Source organism: Scylla paramamosain, chromosome 33 (genome assembly GCF_035594125.1).
Source record: "Scylla paramamosain isolate STU-SP2022 chromosome 33, ASM3559412v1, whole genome shotgun sequence".
Classification (NCBI taxonomy): domain Eukaryota; kingdom Metazoa; phylum Arthropoda; class Malacostraca; order Decapoda; family Portunidae; genus Scylla; species Scylla paramamosain.
Window position 1 is genome coordinate 15,687,368 of NC_087183.1, and position 20,000 is coordinate 15,707,367.

The 20,000-nt window shown below is 38.6% G+C and overlaps 2 protein-coding genes across 2 annotated transcripts in view; both read left to right on the top strand.

The window, feature by feature from the left end:
• The window catches only part of LOC135089468 (uncharacterized), a 120,634-nt gene extending 115,060 nt beyond the window's left edge, over nucleotides 1-5,574 (top strand). The window contains exon 6 of the mRNA XM_063985049.1: nucleotides 5,440-5,574. Within this exon, the coding sequence (XP_063841119.1) occupies nucleotides 5,440-5,450 (11 nt within the window). The 3' untranslated portion in view covers nucleotides 5,451-5,574. The remainder of the gene's footprint in view (nucleotides 1-5,439) is intronic.
• A 4,599-nt stretch (nucleotides 5,575-10,173) lies between these two features.
• The window catches only part of LOC135089469 (transmembrane protein 151B-like), a 44,639-nt gene continuing 34,812 nt past the window's right edge, over nucleotides 10,174-20,000 (top strand). The window contains exon 1 of the mRNA XM_063985050.1: nucleotides 10,174-10,277. The gene's annotated coding sequence lies outside the window, so the exon portion shown is untranslated. The remainder of the gene's footprint in view (nucleotides 10,278-20,000) is intronic.

Consider the following 20,000-nt stretch of genomic DNA (forward strand, 5'->3'; position numbering starts at 1 on the left):
TTACATCCCCACTTGTCTACATTCATGCTTCTCAATCTATCTTTTCATTTTCTCTGTTTTTCTTTTTTCATTTTCATTTATTTGCGTGCATTTCGTGAAGTCAGTTGTGAATTTTGCTGAGGTCATTTCACTCCTGTACTTTTTTTCTTTCTCTGGTGAACTCGCAAGTCTAGATTTTAATTAGATCCTGAAAATAACGGGAACTTATTGAAAGGGTAAAGAAGCGAAGATAAAATAGCTTCTGATTCATGGTTTGGCTGTTTAAGTTTACTCGTTCTTGTTATTCTTGTTATTGTTTTCGTTCCTTTCTCTCTCATTTTTCTGACGTGGACACAAACAAGTGGGTTTCTATGTTTGTTTTGGAATTTTCTTACACTCTCATTAAGATTTCCTAGACACACACACACACACACACACACACACACACACACACACACACACACACACACACACACACACACAGACAGACACACACATTTCACAATACAAACACACGTATAGCACTTTTGGAACACAACCACCAGCTTCAGCGCAACACGTGAGCAACACCTGTACCCAATTAAATACAGGTGCGCCTAAATATTTTGTTAATTCACCATCAACCTCCTTTTCTTAATTCTAATACGTGGACTTTCTTTTTTTTTATCTATTTTTTTTTTTCTGAAGGTCAATTATGTTTTTTTTTTTTCTGTATTTTTCTTAGTGTTTCTTTGTGACTCGGTTAGCAGTTAGTCAGTTTGTTAGTAGTCAGGTAAGTGATTAGACTGGTTATCTTTGTATATTTTTTTTATGGGAAGTTGATATGGTGTTGGATGTAATAGTAGTAGTAGTAGTAGTAGTAGTAGTAGTAGTAGTATTAGTAGTAGTAGTAACGATAACTTTAATAATAACAACAGCAACAACAACAATAAAAAAATAATAATAATAATGACGTGCAGTTTTTTTTATATGGAAATTATCAGCTGAAAATACAAAAAAAAAAAAAAATGGAAATCTAGAATAAGCGTCCAAATAAAATGAACTAAGGTGACCTAATGAATGTGTGTGTGTGTGTGTGTGTGTGTGTGTGTGTGTGTGTGTGTGTGTGTGTGTGTGTGTGTGTGTGTGTGTGTGTGATGATATTGATAATGATAATAATGATAATAATAATAATAATAATAATAATAATAATAATAATAATAATAATCATATTCATAAAAGACAAACAGGTGTTAAATAATCTTATTTATTTTCCATGACAATCACATCTCCTGATTAATTCAGTCACCTGAGTAATGACCTTCCACCTGTCCCTTCTTTTCCACACCTTTCATCCAACATTTCTTTTTCTGTTCCTTTCTTTCCCTAGCTATCTATTTATTCATCTATCTATCTGTCTATCTATCTCATTTTTCCCTTTCATACCTTCCCTGCAACACTACTTTCTATCCTTTCCCTTATTTCTCTGTTTATTTATTTATTTATCTATCTATCTATCTAACTATTCCACTTCCCTTCCATATCTTTTCCTCTCTCCAACTCTCCACTCTCCTTTCCCTTTTTCCCTCTCTTTTAACCCAATCATCCTACTTTCCTCCTTTATCTTTTGGACCTTCACCTGATTCCTTCGTTCATTCAGGATTCTAAAATTTATGGAGGCTTCATTAATGTTGTGTACCTGTGTGTGTGTGTCTGTGTGTGTGTGGGTGTGTGTGTGTGGGTGGGTGTGCGTGTATGTGTGTTTCCTTCGTGTTATTTCTGTTTATTTTGCTTCCCATGCTTAATTTTATCTCCTTATACGGAAGTGGCGGGACTGTGACAGGTAATTATGCCTCACCTGTTATTAGTAGAGAGAGAGAGAGAGAGAGAGAGAGAGAGAGAGAGAGAGAGAGAGAGAGAGAGAGAGAGAGAGAGAGAGAGAGAGAGAGAGAGGGAATGGAAAAATTAGGAAAAGAATGGCAGAGAACACACACACACACACACACACACACACACACACACACACACACACACACACACACACACACACACACACACTGTCTTGCTAACTACACCAAGTTAATCAAAACAAGAACTTAAGGACAGGAGGAAAAAAATATCTATCTTTTGTCGTACTTTCCTCCATGATTTCCTCTCTCTCTCTCTCTCTCTCTCTCTCTCTCTCTCTCTCTCTCTCTCTCTCTCTCTCTCTCTCTCTCTCTCTTCTCTCTCTCTCTCTCTCTCTCTCTCTTCTCCCTTGTTTCTCCTATTCCTCATTTCCTTTCCTTATTTACATTTTCCTATCCTTCCTTTTCATCTTATTCTGCTTCTTTGTCCTCCATCCTCTCCTTCTCTTTTGTTACCTTAATTTTTTTCATCCCTTTTCCCATTTTCTTGGTCAGCTTTCATATTTTCTCTTTTCTATTTCCATTTTTCTCTTTTTTTCCTTTCGTTTCCCTACTGCTCTTTCCTGTTATTTCATTTCTTCTATTCCTTTTCCCTCATTTACCATTCCCTCATTCAACATTCATATTTCGTCTTTTGTTATTTTTTTTTCTTTCTCTCATTTTTTTCCCTTCCTCTCATTTCTTTGCGATTCATTCTGTTATTCTTCCCTGTTACTCGTTTCCTCCATTCCTTTTTCCCTCTTTTCCCTTCTTTTCCCTTTACAATATCAATTCTTTCCTGTTATTTTGTTTCTTTTTTGTTTTTTAACCTCTTTTTTCTTTCCTTTTCTTCTTCGCCATAGCAATTTTTAGTTTTACATATCCCTTTTTGTTATTATCGTCAACTTTCCCCTTTTGTTCCTTTCTTACTTTCATTTCATCTCTCTCCCTTTTTTATCTATTTTTTTTTTTATCTCTCTGTCCCTTTTCCGTATACAAATAATATGTCTCCTTTAGTATTTACAGTCTCCTAATTAAGAAAACTTTTATCTTACCTCGTGAGAGAAAAAAAAAAATGAAAACTCAGTGAAATTCATATGTATTTTTGTTTTGGTTCTATTTATCTATTTATCTGTCTATTTATGCGCGGCGCTTGAAGAACACTACCTTTGTCTCGTATTTAGCTACGAAGTGTTTATGATTACAATTCTTATTTATTTATTTATTTTTTTTTATGTGGGAGTAATGAATATTTTGACAGATTTTTGGACGGGGGGGTTAACGACCTTATCGATATTACCCCCTCTTTTATTTACCTCTGTCGTAATTCTTTTTATTTCTTTTATTTATTTTTTTAATATTGGAGACTCTTATTATAACCTCCAAATTTAATAGTCCAGCCATTAATTATGATTATTTACATTTTTACATTTTTTTTTCACCTTCATAATAAATATTCTGTGATAAAAAAATAAAATAAATAAATAAAAAGAACATTTCTGTAATATCGCACGTTACTTTTTATCATATATCTGTCCCGTAAATTCTGCTGCTCCTGTAAAATACTTGAGTTCGCCCTTGCAGTGACTCGTACTAAAGGGGAACGTTTTCTTTGAGTCTGCCAACGTTTTGAGCAAGATGGGGTGCATTCTTCTTCTCAAACGTTTCTCCTTTAAATGCGTTGACTAGAGAGAGAGAGAGAGAGAGAGAGAGAGAGAGAGAGAGAGAGAGAGAGAGAGAGAATGAATAATATGCCTCTTTTCTCTCTTACACACCCATCCACACACACACACACACACACACACACACACACACACACACACACACACACACACACACACACACACACGCACACACATACACACACACACCCTCACCTGTAATAAGAGCATCCATCAGGTAATCCATTAATATCCTCGCACCATCATCTCGCCTTCCTCTCATTAATGACCCAATGTGACCTTCGGGTAATGGATGGTTCAGTTTTGTCTTCTTGAGAATGGCCGATCCTGTGAAGCCTGGATACGGTTATGACAGAGAGAGAGAGAGAGAGAGAGAGAGAAGAGAGAGAGAGAGAGGAGAGAGAGAGAGAGAGAGAGAGAGAGAGAGAGAGAGAGAGAGAGGAGAGAGGCAGGGGGGGAGAGAAAATTAGTTGTGCTTTTTTTACGATAAATATTCATTGACTCATCTGCCTCCTGGATTTAGTAACTTGCATCTCATTATTATTATTGTTATTATTATTATTATTATTATTATTATTATTATTATCATTATTATTATTATTATTATTATTATTATTATTATTATTATTATTGTTGTTGTTGTTGTTGTTATTGTTGTTGTTGTTGTTGTTGTGGATTTGTTAATGAAGAAATGTGTGGTTTTATTGTTTTACAGGAATTATGTGACTTTGGGAATCTTGTTGTTGTTGTTGTTGTTGTTGTTGTTGTTGTTGTTGTTGTTGTTGTTGCTGTTTATAGATCTGAACTCTCTCATTCGATATTCTTTTTAAGTGTTTTTATATTTCACTCATTTTTCTGGCCTGTAATTACAAATGTGGTCATATGATGATCTCTCTCTATTTGTCTTGCTTTGTATGTAATCCGCATCAACCTACGCTTCTTCCTACTCATTTACTTATCTTATCTGGCAGTGAATATTAATGCATGTATATACTTTTAAATACATACATATATACACCAATACGTACAAACATACATAAACCAACTTAATTAACTACACATTCACATATCTACTATTCTCTCTCTTCTTTCCTATTAACTTACAACTCTCATACCTACTTATATTTACGTACATCTACTTAACTATCCACCCACCTGTTCAAAATATAATTAACAATATACACATTTTAATATTCATCTTCTCTTCCTCTTAATTCACTAAACACACTATTTTTGCAACCTATGTACCTGTCCATCTTCGGCCATATAGACCTACTTATCTTTCTCTCTGTCTCTCCGTCCAAACAAATTTAACTCATTATAATCTTATCCAGTATCTCTTCTTCCCTATTCACTAACCATAACATTTAACCTTTTCGTGAGCTGTATATCCATTGGCATGTACCTGTATGTACCTATCTCTACTTCTTATCTTCCCACCCCTCGAATACCCACCTCCTGTTCATCTTCCTTCTCTCCCTATTCACTAAATCACACTATTTTGTTCAGGTATCCACTCATACGTGGCATTTAATCTATTCCTGTATGTTCCTATCTGTCTATCGATCTTCTTTTCCATCTTTCTTCTTCCATATTCACTAAATCACAGTATTCTGTAACGTATATTCACTAATACTTCTTTCTACTCGTTCATTCTTTCCTACTTTACCTTCCTTCGTTTCGTCTCTTCCTCCTTCCATACCTTACTCACTTGTTCATATTATAACTCTCTATCTTATCTTTTTACTAATCCTTAGTATTCATTCCCTATATTCCTTTCCTATTTACATTCTTTCAGTCCCTTTCTATTTACCTTTCCTTCCTTATATCCCTTCTTTCCCTCCTCTTACCTATCCATCTATATCCCTACCTGTCTGTCAACCCTCGCATCCACCTCTCTCTCCCTCCCACAGGTCATTCCTAGGAGCCTCTCATCATTCCAGCTGGACCTGATGACTTGCACACGGTTATGGCTTCGGACCCTTGCGAATGATAGGCATCTTAGTCTCCTTGATATGCAGCCACACACGCCGCCAATAGGTACTGAGATAAGCCATGGGGTGTGTTCATGTTTTCTTTATTGTAATCATTTGGGTGACTTGTCTATTTTGTGGTTGAGTGTTATTATCATTATTATTTTTATTCTATTTTTTTTTAGAGTGTGTTTTGGTTTTTATTGAAGGTATGTTACTGTTTTTTTGTTTTTTTTTTTTTGGGGTGGGGAGAGAATCTTGATGTTTTTGTTTGCTTTGGTTTGTCTTTGTGTTTTTCGTCTTGCGTGTTTTGTTTTTGTGTTTACCTTTTCTCGTGTTTCGTTTGGTTTTTCTAGTGAGATTTGTTTATTTTTGTGTGGTTTTGTATTTTTTTTTTTTTCGGGTTTATTGTTGTATTCTTGTGTTGCATCATTTTTACATGTTTTACTTTTCCCATCTCCTTTTCTTTATCTTTTTATCCCAGTCCATCCTTTCTTCCTCTATCTTTACTTCTCTCTCTCCTCCTTCCAACCTTCCTTCCTCTGTCTTTACTTCCCTCCCTCCCTCTTCCTTTCATCCTTCCTTCCCTCCTCCATTAGATCAATCAGTCCATCCTGCCCTTACCTCCATCCCTTCAGCTACTTATCCCTCCTTCCCTCCTTCCCTCCTTCCCTCCCTTTCCCACGTCCTCATTTCATTCACTCCCTATCTTCTCTTTTATTCTTAGTACGTATTCCTTCTTTTTCTTTCTTTCCTAGATCGATTATTTTTTCGTTTCTTATTTTTTTTAATATATCCTTCCTTCCTTCTTTCCTTACTTACATAACTCATTCATTTCCTTTACTCTCCTTCTATTTATCCTTACCATTTCTTCCGTCTCTCCTTTTCTTGGTTCCTTTATCCATTTACTCCTTTCTTATCCTTTATCTCACCCTCCTTTACTTAATCTAAGCTGTATCACCTCCTTTCCTTCTCTCCTTTCCTAGTTCCTTCATTCATTTACTCCCCTTTTTATTATTTACCTCCTATTCTTCCTTATCTAAACTATATCACCTCCTTCCCTCCTTACCTTTCGTATTTCCTTCAATTACTCTCTTCTTATCCATTTTTATCTTCTACTTTCCTTGACCTAAGCTACATACTGCACCTTTGGCCTTCTTTCATGGAGTACTGAGAAAAGGCCACCGTGGGCTTTCCTCAGGTGAGTATAGCACCTGTAGGGCTTCAGTCATATCTGAGGGAAAAGGGGAAAAAAAAAGGAAAACAATGGTGTAATTATAGTAAAGAAGGAAATTCGTTTATATTTTGATGTTTGTAGATTTTGTAGGGATTTTGGTTTTGTTTATATTCCTCTTCCGTTTTCTGGAGTACGAAACAATTCAGAGCACCGGAAGTGATGCATGGAATGTTTATCAGCGTGTACAAGAAAGAAGGGGATTAGAAAAGAATAGATTTTGTAATTTCTACCCAGTTCAAAGGCGTTGGAGGTGGCTACAGAACTAGTGAAGGTGTCTCAGAGTGATTAGCAATTAGGGAAAGATGTGACAAATAGCAGTCTTAGGGTTGAAATTAGATTACTTTGAGTTTCAGAGACAGTGTTTCTTCGTTTTTCGGGAATAACCTCTCTAACAAACCAATGAACTGGGACGGTACTTTGACAGAGCTTGCTTCAGACACTCCGCTAATTTTCGTCACCATGATCAAGTGACAGAAGTCGATAATAAAGCCATTTGACCTTGTAAAATTAACACGCGTAATGGTAGACTAAGTTGGGAAGCATCATCATCATCATCATCATCATCAGCATGCAGCAGCAGCCTGTATGAGACATTGTATAGGTGGAAGACACCCGTCAGAGTGACCTAGGATGTCTTGCCAGGTTCCTTGTGGTGTCAAAAGAGTCAAGAATAATCAAAACATTTGCATACGAATAAAAATAATAATAAAAAAGGACGAAATAGCATGTATAATTATTCTTTTGCCTCCAAATAAGGAAGAAGAACGTTTAAAAATAAACAATTGATCATTTATTCACATATCCGCTAGTGCTACTTGTGCTAAAATTAACCAGTTTACAACAAAAGATCTTGCATTGATAAATAGACTAGTTACCCATAATCTAATGAAGAAAATCATAATAAAGTGACAGAAAGAACGGACGAATTGACTGGGAGACTAAAGTATTTGGATTTCTTGGTTATATTTGAGTTTACCTTCTCTCTTTTGGTCATGGTTTTCTTTCAGTGAATGGAAGCATGGAAAAAGGATAGGCTGACATGATTTTCTAGAGTTAATAGATAAATTGAGATGAAAATACATGTGAAGATAAAAAACTGGACGGATGTATTTTAGATTTAACTATTGACGATTGTTGATTCATAGTATTCTCTCTCTCTCTCTCTCTCTCTCTCTCTCTCTCTCTCTCTCTCTCTCTCTCTCTCTCTCTCTCTCTCTCTTGCCGTCGTCATGGATGTAAACAAAGAACATGCGTTTCTTTCCTTCTTTCATCATTTTTACCTTTTTTTTTCTCCCTTTCATCTTTTTATCTAGTGTTTGTTATGTATCTTTTCATACGTCCTGTCTATCTGTCTGTTTGTCTGTCTGTCTGGCTCTCCAAACTACAAATAAGAGAGAGAGAGAGAGAGAGAGAGAGAGAGAGAGAGAGAGAGAGAGAGAGAGAGAGAGAGAGTCATAAATACACTGATGGGTTGCCAGACAGTGTTATTCCCAAGCATTACGAGTCTTCAAAGGGAACTCACTCTCTTTTGGCATAAGATATTTATAAAATTTATTTTTCTCAATCTCTCACTAGGGAGGAGTGATCACTAAGGAACATAAAGGAAGGACAAACAGATAATGTGTTCCCTACGTGGTTATTTGCGATGAGAGAGAGAGAGAGAGAGAGGAGAGAGAGAGGAGAGAGAGAGAGAGAGGAGAGAGGAGAGAGAGAGATTGGTGACAGGAAGTAATGGAGAAACAGAAAGGTTAGAGGTAAGGAGAGAAGAGAAGGAGGCAAAGAAAGGAGGAAGGGAGAGAGAGAGACGAGGTCACTGATAAGAAAGAGAGAAGGGAAGGGAGGAGGGAAGGAAAGTAGATAAGAAGGAAAGAGGAAATGATAAAAAAAATAGATATAACATTAACCTTTAAAGGGAAGAAAATGAAATGAAAAAACAATCCATATATAAAAAATCTGAAAAAACTGAAACTGAAAAGGAAAAAAAATAAATAAAAAGAATCATCAGAGAGCAACGAACGAAAGGGCAAAGGGAGGAAGAGTGAAAGAGGAAAATGAAAGATGATAAAAGGATAATCCGCCAGACAAAAAAAAAAAAAAAGAATAGAGAGAGTGAAAAATCAATTGTATGATGGAGACGTAAGGAAAAATGATGATGAGGGGAATGAGGAGAGGGGAAATGTTTGCCCTGGCGTAAGAGAGAGGAAGAAGAAATGACTGGATAAAGGAGGAAATAAAAAAAAGAAGAGGAGCATTGTGGATAGGGAAATGATGTTATGATGTTGGGGAGGAGGAGGAGGAGGCGGAGGGAGGAGGAGGAGAAGGAGGAGGAGGAGGAGGAGGAGGAGGAGGAGGAGGAGGAGGAGGAGGATCCGAAGCACTTAGCCAAATGAATGAGTGTACAGATGACTCTTCTCTTCCCCCCCCCCTCTCTCTCTCTCTCTCTCTCTCTCTCTCTCTCTCTCTCTCTCTCCTCTCTCTCTCTCTCTCTCTCTCTCTCTCTCTCTCTCTCTCTCTCTCTCTCTCTCTCTCTTGTCCTCCTCCTCTTCCTCCATTTCCTCTTCCATTTCTTTGTTCCTCCATTAACTTTTTCTCCAATTATTATTTTCTCTTCCAGTTTATTTATCTTATTTTCTCTATTTCTATTCCTCTTCTTTTGTTTCTTTCACGCCATCTTTCTTTAATTTTTGCTTCCACTTCTTTTCTCTTCTCTTCCTCCATTCCTCCATTCTTGTCTCCTTTTCTTTATTTCTCTCCATTCATTCTTTCATTATTCCATAGATTTCGTCTTTATCTGTATGTCTGTTTTTTCTGTCGGTGTGTCTGTCTGTATGTCTGTTTGGCTGGCTGGCTGGCTGGCTGGCTGTTCGTGTCTGTCTGTGTCTGGAATCTTTAATGGTACGATACTCTCTCTCTCTCTCTCTCTCTCTCTCCCTCTCTCTCTCTCTCTCTCTCTCTCTCTCTCCTCTCTCTCTTCCTCTCTCTCTCTCTCTCTCTCTCTCTCTCTCTCTCTCTCTCTCTCTCCCCTGTGGAAACAAAACGAATGAGTGAACATGTTTATAAAGATTGGACAAGGAGATATCGAGAGAGAGAGAGAGAGAGAGAGATGAGAGAGAGAGAGAGAGAGAGAGAGAGAGAGAGAGAGAGAGAGAGAGAATCTTACCATTTAAAATTCCTGTTCCTTGTTCTACTGTAACATTTCATCCCCCCTGATTCCTAAGCACTGCCAACCCACTTCCATAAATCCCCCTTGTAACTGAGGACACGTGCAGCTAAGCATGGAAATTACAACCCTCACTTTGTAATCCCCACCACTGCTAAATATACGCTCCCTAAAAATAGCAAATAATGGTAAAAATAACGACAAACTGGCAACTCTCAGTGCCGTGGTGTAAGGCTTTCACAAACCTCCCAGTCCCTGTCAGTGCCCTTTTTGGTGTCGGAGAGGAAGGATGTGCGCTCCCGTCTCCTGAGCTGTTCCCAGTGTTACTCTTGATAATTCATCTTTAACGCGTTGTTTGGCCAGCCAGCGAGTGTCTCGGAGGTGATTGAGGTGTAAGTGTGGCGTGTGCAGGCGTGGGTGTGTGTGTGGTGTGCGGCGGCGTGGGTGGTGTGTGTCTCAAGTTACTCCCACAACCACGCCCATGTCTACACACACGCCCACATGCTCACACGCACACACACACGCACGCACGCACTTCAGCGTTGTAGTAGACGTATACACACACACACACACACACACGTACATAGTGACGCGCACACACACACACACACACACACACACACACACACTGAACTGAGCAGCGCGCGCCTTAACATTCGAACACACACACACACACACACACACACACACACACACACACACACACACACACACACACACACACACACACACACACACACACACACACACACACACACACACACACACATTCCCTCCCCCTCCACCTTGTAGTGAACCAGGCTGAGCCACGCCCTCGGGGACCCGTCAGGCGCCACCACGCCGCCCCTTAGGTAGTCCAGCACGCCTCAACTTATCATGTGTTTTTTTTTTTTTCCCTTTGCAAATGAAGGCGTGGCATGATGCTTCTTCCTCTTCCTCTTACTCCTCCTCCTCCTCCTCCTCCTCCTCCTCCTTCTCCCTTTCTTCTTTGCCTTTCCTTCCTCTTTCTTCCTTTATCGTTCTTCTTTGCTTTGTTCTTCCTTTTCCTCATCCTTTTCCTTGCCTCTTTCCCCATCTTCCTCTTCTACTTTTCCTTCTTATCTCTTCCCCTTTCCTTTCCTTTTCTTTCTTCCTCTTTCCTCTCTCGTCTTTGCCATATTCTCGTTTTTCCCTTTTTTCTTTCTTATCTTTCCCTTTCTTCCTTCTCCACATCTTTCATTTACTTTGTTCTTATCTTTTCTCTATCCTTTCTTATTCTCTTTCTTCGTTTCTCCTGTTCTCGTTATTCTTCCTTTTCATTTTTTTCCTTCCCTCTCTCTCTTTTTTCCCTTATCTTTTCCTCTACTGATCTTCATTCTTACTTTGTTTCCGCTTTCTCGTCTTCATTTCACTTTCTTCTTCCTCTTCCTCCTCCTCCTCCTTCTTCCTTTTCTTATTATTATTCCTGTTCATTTTTGTGTTCTTATTCTTGGCTTATTCTCCTTCTCTACTTTATCTTGGTCCTTCTCCTTCTCCTCATCATCATCATTATCATCATTCATTTCCTTTCCTTTCTTCCTCCTCCCCTTCCTTTTCCTTCCTTTTTTCATTTTCCTCTTTCTCCTTCTTAATCCTTTTTTTTCTTTATCATTCTCTTTCTTTTCATCTAACCTTTCACCTTTACTATCCTAAATATATTCCTTTAAATTACAAACAACCCCTTAAGGACCAACAAATCTGCTGCTGTTTGTTCTTCCTCTTTTATTCCATTGTATTCTTCCTCCTCCTCCTTCTCTTCCTCCTCCTCCTCCTCCTCCTCCTCCTCCTCCTCCTCCTCCCTTTTCCCTGTCTCATATATGCGGGAGTATGGTGACATAAATTGTGTGTGTGTGTGTGTGTGTGTGTGTGTGTGTGTGTGTGTGTGTGTGTGTTCGTGTGTTCGTGACTGCGCAGTTATGGCGGCTCGATGGCGTGTCTGATAGGAATCTTTTAATTAATATTTTTTGTCCTGTTTTCTTTTTTTCTTTCTTTTTTCTTTTCTTTTTTTTTTTTTACGCCTCGCTCTGGTGACGTAAAGGTAAAGTTTGGCTACTTCCCGAAACTCAGGTAAAAAGTTAATTAGTAGAGGAAGAAACGGAGGGGAGAAGAATAGGGGAGAAAAATAAAACATAGGGGGAAACAGAGAGAGAGAGAGAGAGAGAGAGAGAGAGAGAGAGAGAGAGAGAGAGAGAGAGAGAGAGAGAGAGAGAGAGAAAGCATACACAGAAAAAAATAGGAAAAAGAAAGTAAGCAGAGAGAAAGAGAGGGAGAGAAAGAGAGAGACAGGCAGACAGACAGACAGATAGACAGACGGAGGTGTGGAAGAAAGGTTAAGTAAGAATAAAAGAAGGCTATAAATAAAACCGAAAAATAGAGGGAGAAGTTGGGAGAAAAATAGGCGAAGGAGAAAGTGTAGAGGGAGGGAGAGCAAAAGGTTAGAGAATATAAGAGAGAGGGAGAGGAAAAACCGTAGGAAACGTTGGAGAAAAAAGAAAAAGTAAGAAAAATTGAAGAAAAAAAATGAGAAGTAGGTGAGCGAAAAATGGGAATGGAGAAGATAAATAACTGAGAAAGAAAAGGACAAGGGGGAGAGAAAGTAAAAGAGGGGCAGGGAAAGAATTAGAGAGGGAAGGTGAAAGAAAAAATGAGGAGAGAGAATATACTGAAGAAGAGAGAAAGGGGAAATGGGGATAATAACAGACGGGATATTGCATCGTTAAAAGAAAAAAAAAAAATCTTTGCATCTCGTGATTTGAATATTAATCTGACGACTCTCTCTGTTACAAAGAAGTATAAAAAAATGAAAAAAAGGAGAAGCACTGTCGAACCTCTCAGTTTTCTACAATAACATTAAAAAAGAAAATGGGCAATAGCTTCTCGTTTTCTTTGTTCAGACCAATAAGGTTAACTCATCTATAACAACATTACCATTATTTTCCCTGTTACCATTAGTATTAGTATTGATTTTAAAGGTAGAATTATTATAACATTTTTACTGGATTAGTGCAGTATTAGTAGGTATCATTACACCAGCGGCAGCGATAACAAAGGGAAAGTCGATACAAAGTGTTCTGATATTGCATTCACAACTCTACGGTCTTTTATACTCATATTTGACTTACTTATGCCATCTACACTTGTCTTTCCTTATTATTATTTTATTAACCTTCTCGCTTTTCTTCCTATTCCCCACATGTCTTCAAATTCTTGTTTTTATTTGTATTTTTTTGTGATAAAGTCTACGGTCTTGTATATTCATGTTTCACTTAGTCATCCCACTTATATTTGTCTTGTCCCTTCGAATTATTATTTTATTGGTCTCTTTCCTTCCTTTTCCCCACCTTTCTTCTTAGTATTTTCGTTATTTTTACTTCCTGTTAAAGTCTACGGTCTCCTTTACTCATATTTCAGTTACTCATCCCATCTATATTTATCTGGTTTTTCCTCATTCTTATTAACCTTCTAGCTCTTCTTCCCCACCGTTCTTCATCTTATTCTTGTTTTTTTTTATTAGTTCTACGGTCTTGTATACTCATATTTCACTTACTTATCCCATCTACACTTATCTTGTCTTTCCTCATTATTCCTCGTTATTCTTACTTTTTGATAAACTCTGCGGTGTGGGCTATTCGTATTTCACTTACTTTCTTTATTCACATGCTGTTTTTTTTTTTTTTTTTCCATTCTTTCCTATTGTTTATTCTTTTTCAATTTTTTTTCTTTCCTTCACTTTGCCTTGTTTACTGTTCCTTCTAATTCCACCTGCTCACATTTCACTTACTCTCGCCCATTTGTTATTTATATTGTCTTTGCTTTTTCTCTTATTTCCCCTCTCGTTCTTTTTCTTTTCTATTTATTTTCTCTTTTTTTATCCCTCTGTACTTCATCTGTACTTCTCTCTTTTCACTAATACTTCTATTTTTTTTAATTAATTCCTCTATTTCTCCCCCTTTTCTCTTCTTATCTCGTCTTATCTTCCCGTTTTCTTCCACCCTCCCATCCTTACACCTTTTTTATATTCTTCCTTTCATCCTTACCAGTTCTCTTTCTCTTGCCTTTTCCTTCCCTTCACTCTCCTTCCATCCTTAATACCGCCATTCCTCCTTTCAACCTCCATCTCTTGTTCATTGTCTCTTTACCTTACATTTACATTTTTATCTCTTCACGTTCTCCCTCTCTCCTTTGTCTCTCCACGCGCAGCAGCAGCAACAGCCTTAACTCATCTAACTTCCTCTCTTTCTACTCCACAGTGAGACGCTAATCAAATAGAAGGGGAGAGAGGGAGAACTAATAAAGCCTAATACTTTTAAACATTGTAGCCGCCATGCGTGACACACTGGCACGCAAGCCTTTCATATACTATTAGTGATTATGAGTGTAATCATGTTATGGCTCTCAGACTTGTGCTGCTCCGATGCTGGTACTCTTGTCTGCTCTTGCTGCTGTTATTGGTCATTGTGTTATTGGTGGTGTTAGTGTTATTGCTGCTACTCCTCCTCCTCCTCCTCCTCCTCCTGCTGCTAGTGGTATTTTTTTTTTCTCTCTCTGTTTCTTTTTTTTTCTCTTTGGTTTTCCTTGGTTTGTTTTTTGTTTTTGTTTTTGTTTTTTTGTTTTTTTGCTTCTTTTTCTGTTTTTTTCTTTCATATTTTTGTCGTTTCTTCTTTTTTTTTGTTTTATGTTGTTGTTGTTGTTGTTGTTGTCGTTGTTGTTGTTGTTGTTGTTGTTGTTGTTGCTGCTGTTGTTGTTTTCGTTGTGGTTCTTTATCTTCTTTTTTTCTTCTTCCTACAACAACAACAACAACTCCTACTACTACTACTACTACTACTACTACTACTACTACTACTACTACTACTACTACTACTACTACTATTACTACTAGTACTACTACTACAACGAGTACATAGGCATTCCTTATGGTGATGGGGGATGGTAATGGCGGTGACAGCGGTAGTAGTAGCAGTAGAAGCTGAAGCAGGCGTAGTAAAAACGTACACCACTACTAACGTAAAGTAGATACCATCACTTATACTTAAATTTCACCCACTTATACTTAACTCAGCGTCACGTATATTGTTTCCTGGAGCCGATAATGGCGTGCTGCGTAGAGAGAGAGAGAGAGAGAGAGAGAGAGAGAGAGAGAGAGAGAGAGAGAGAGAGAGAGAGAGAGAGAGAGGAAGAGGAAAGGGAAGACTGGTTCGTATTTCAACGGGGGAGGTATAATGGCTGTTTCACCCAGTCGTTAGTGAGGAAAGGAAGGGGGAAAGGAAGGGAAAGAGAAAGAGAGAGAGAGGGAGAGAGAGAGAGGAAGGGTGGAGGGAAGAGAGAGAGGTAGAGAGAAAAGGGGGAGTTAATAAAAACTTCAAAAAATGGCCTAAATTGAAAACCATGAGAGAGAGAGAGAGAGAGAGAGAGAGAGAGAGAGAGAGAGAGAGAGAGAGAGAGAGAGAGAGAGAGAGAGAGAGAGAGAGAGAGAGAGAGAGAGAGAGAGAGGATGATAAAATTGACATGAGGAGAAAATAGAGGCATAAGACAAGGAACAAATGGAGCAGGAAGGAAGATGAGAGGAAAGGAGATGGTCTCAGAAAGGAGAGGAGGAGAGAAGGGCTGCAGGGAGGGAAGGAGAGAGGAGGGGAGGGAAGAGACGGGTGGGGAGGCGGAAGAGGAGGATAAAGGAAGGGAAGGAAGTCACGTAAGGAGAGAAGGAAAGGAAGAGGAATCATGACGTAACACAATACAACAAAACACAAGAAGATAAAGAGAAAATGGGAAAAAAAATGTAAATAATGCTGTAATAATATAGACGATAAAAAAATATAAAATAAAAGTGATGGATCTCAAATAAATGGAAAGTCACATATGAGAAAACCTTATTAAAGTCAAAAATTGTCTTTCTGAAGGGGAAATATCACTTAGGAAAGACGGAAAGGTGGGAAAAATGGCGTAGAATGAGAATTGTGCGAGCATGTGAGTCGGGTCTTGTTAAAGCGAAGGGGTGAGGGGGAAATGTAAGGAAGCCATGGGGGATATGAGGATGAGAAGACGAAAAAAAGGAAGGCAAAAAAAAATCTACAATGAAATATGGGGAAGTCGTGGGAATATGAGAATGAAGAGATGCAAAATTTAAGTAAAATAAAAAAGAATATTTAGTAAAAATGTGAGGGAGTTTTGACCATATGAGAGAAGACAAAAAAAAAGTAAATAAATAAAGAAAAAATAAAGAAAAAAAAGTGTATGCAGTGAGGAACTTGAGAGAATATGAGTGGAATCGTATTAAAATGAAGTTGATGAAGAGAAATATGAATGAGGCATGAGCATTTGAGGATGAGAAGATAAAAAAAGTGAGCTAAAAAAAAAAAAAGGTTATACAATGAAAAACTTAGATTACATGAGTGGGACGTTACTGAGATGAGGGAAAAAAATATAAGACCAGGATATGAAACTGTAAAGACGAACGAAGGAAATCAATGGTAGGTTATTAAAATGATGGTCTGAGGCAGCGATATGAGGAAATAATGATAATATGAGGTTATGAGGGAATTTTCTAACACACACAGGGAATATCAGAGCGATAAGAGCATGACATTGTGTGATACAGTGTGGGTAGGTGTATTTTCTAAGCTACATAGGAAATAATGAAACTGTAGGAGTGTGATAGTTAGGTGAGGTGAGACGACGAGACAGTGGTGCAGTGAAGAGCAGTATTGTATTAAACGAGTAAGTCTACATTATTTTCATTACATAAAGTGCAGTAAATCAATAGGAACACTAAATCTACTTACTGCACACATTAAAAAAACACACAAAAACTCAATAATGCTTCCACACTCCTTACACATCAAAGGAACATCAATAAAGCACATAAACTAATGTAACCTAACATTACCTAGCGTGGGGGGAACACAGAAGTAAACCACAATGCTAACACCCGGACAGAGAGGCGTTTACCCACTATACAACACCACAAAACTCACTCTTATACCTCATCTATCCTTTATTCAAACCATTTTCTTTCATATATGCGTTTAATATCAACTTGAGGCGCTCGTATATTGTTTGGCAAAGTCTCCGTGTGTGGATTAATAATGAAAGGTATTTTTTTTTACCTGTTAATTTTTTTTTTTTTTTCTCAGGTGCTTCGGTCGTTGCCTCGAGGATGGGAGATAAGAGAAGCATGAGAGGAAGGGGGGAGTCATTCTATCCTGGTGTTTTATTTCGCCTCATTATCAGAGAGAGAGAGAGAGAGAGAGAGGTGAGGGGAGGGGAGAAATCACGTCACTTATCAATCCTTCAATAATTTCTATGTTTTCTCTTTCTATATTTCGTTTTCTTTTATTATTTTTCATTCACACAATAAAGAAAAACTTGTCGACAATAACAGTACAAAGAAACAATGGAAATAAAAAGCACAGAAGCTAAATTGACGATAAAAAATAGTCTGCCCTTAGAGGATTTTCAAACTCCCTCCCTCTCTCCCCTCCCTCCTCTCCCCCCACTCTCCCTTCCTCTCTCTACCCCCAGCATTCCCCTCCGCCTCCCCTCTCCCTTCCTCTCCCCATTTCTCAGCCCACTTCACATTCCCTCCACCTGTCTCTCTCTCTCTCTCTCTCTCTCTCTCTCTCTCTCTCTCTCTCTCTCTCTCTCTCTCTCTCTCTCTCTCTCTCTCTCTCTCTCTCTCTCTCTCTCTCCCCCTCCCATTTCCTCAGCAATTTCACCTTTCCCTCTCCACGTCTCCATCTCGTTCTCTCCTTTCCTCCCTCCTACCATCACCCTCACCCTCCCTCACCCTCCATCATTCGTTTCCTCCCTCCCCCCTTTTCTAATCTCTCCAGTCATGCTATTCACCCCCCTCTCCTGTTCCCCCTGCCCGAAGTGACCCCTAAGCGACCTGACCTCCGAGTGACCTCTCTTCCTCGGTTCGATTCCCTCCGGCGTTGTGTCATGCTATTCCAGTCCCCTCACCTCCTCCCTTCTGATTTTTTTCTTTATTTTTTTAAGCTTACAATACGTACATTTGTTTATATTAAAAAAAAAAAAAAACATGTCTTGCCTTCACACATATGCACCTTCATTCATACATACATACATACATACATACATACATACCTACATACAAATATAAATGTTGTATAACTCTATCTGCTCATGCATGTGTATATTTATAATTACATATGTATGTGTTAAAGGTATTTGCATATTTAGATAGACAGGTAGATTGATAGATATATAGAATAGATAGACGGATGGATAGATATATTGGTAAACATGTAAGGAGAGGGGAAATGCACAGATAGATAGATAGATCGACAGACAGAGGCACTCATCGATACAAAGACAAACAGACAGACAGACAGACAGATAGATAGACAAAGACAAGTCGAAACACGAGCGAGCATACACCACCAGCACATTTCATTACAATTACCTAAATGGATTAACACAAATGTATCGTGTACAAAGCAGAGGCTGAATACAACGTGACGGATGAGGTCCATTTGTGTATCCAACAGTTAGGTCTACAATTACTGTATATTTGCACGTAGGATTGCACAAAAACACACCATGGACTCAAACTTTTGCTATATTTACCCCTATATGGTCTTGGTTAGTGGTTCAGTGCCATACTACACACAGTCTGTCCGTTTGTATGTATGTATGTATGTGTGTGTATGCATGTCTCATTCATTCAGTCATTAATTTTTTTTTTTTTCATTTATAGGTTCATTTGCTCATTTATTCTTCTTTCTCTGTCTTTCTGTTTCTCCGTCTGTCTATCTTCATGTCTGACTTTTCATCTGTCCTGTTTTTCTACCTGTCTGTCTATCTATCAGTCTGTTTTTCTTTCTGTGTGTCTACCCGCCTCACTCTTCTATCATTCCCTTCAATATCCAGACCTGTAATCTGCTGACACACTCCTTACAGCGTCCAAACAACTGATAAATTCGTATAGACCCCAAATTAAATCAGGGAACATTTAGACACAGTGGTGGTAAGAATGGTGGGTTATTTTTGACTTGAAGTGCACCTTTCCTCCCCTGTAGAGATGCGGGGCCAATTCTCCTGCTCATGTTCACGTAGAGAAAAAGTGTAAGAGCTGGGGGAATTTACAACTACGAGGGAGGTTTTTAAACTTTTACGAACAGGTAAGGTAAGAGGTGCATAGCTGGCCAGAGGTAATGGAATTGTTGTTGGTGCGCCAGGAGTAATGGTAACAGCGGCAGTAGTGGTATCAGAATTGCTATCTTTAGTGTTACCGGTGAAAATAATACAACAGCCGTGGTGGTGGTGGTGGTGGTGGTGGTGGTGGTGGTGGTGGTGGTAGATAGCGATGTGAGTTTGTAGTGATGTAAGTTATTCTAGTATCAGTTTCTACTACTACTACTACTACTACTACTACTACTACTACTACTACTACTACTACTACTACTACTACAAGAACAACATTCAAAAAACACACCGAACACTCCCCAGGAAACATACAGACCTCCCAACCCACCCACCAACGCACACAGCAACACACACACGAACACACACACCAACCTACACGCACCTACGCAGCACCACCACCACCACCACCACCACCGCCACCGCCACACCCACACACGGTACCGGCGCAAGGTTTCCCACTATACGAGAATTTAGGAGCTCTTCGGAACCCTCGAACTGAACTTCCATAAAATAAGAGGAGGGAAGGCTATTGGACATTCCAGCGCACTGCCTCCTCTGCGCTCCCGGGGGATTCTAACTTAATTGCGCAAGTTTCCACGCCACCGAAGGGATTTTGGGTTGCAATAACGTGCGTGGAGTTTTTTAGCATTTTATTTTTAGTTATTTTATTATTATTATTATTATTATTATTATTATTATTGCTATTTTTGTGGTTTGGTTTGTGTTTTTTTTTTTTTTTTTTTTTTTGCGAAGGTTGTTGGGTGTTTTGAGGGAGTGGAGGTGATGGGTGTGTGTTTTTTTGTGTTTGGTGTGTTAGTTAATGGTAGTGACGGTGGTGGTAGTAGTAGTAGTAGTAGTAGTAGTAGTAGTAGTAGTAGTAGTGGTGGTGATGGATGAATGTGAAAGATTATAAGATTATTT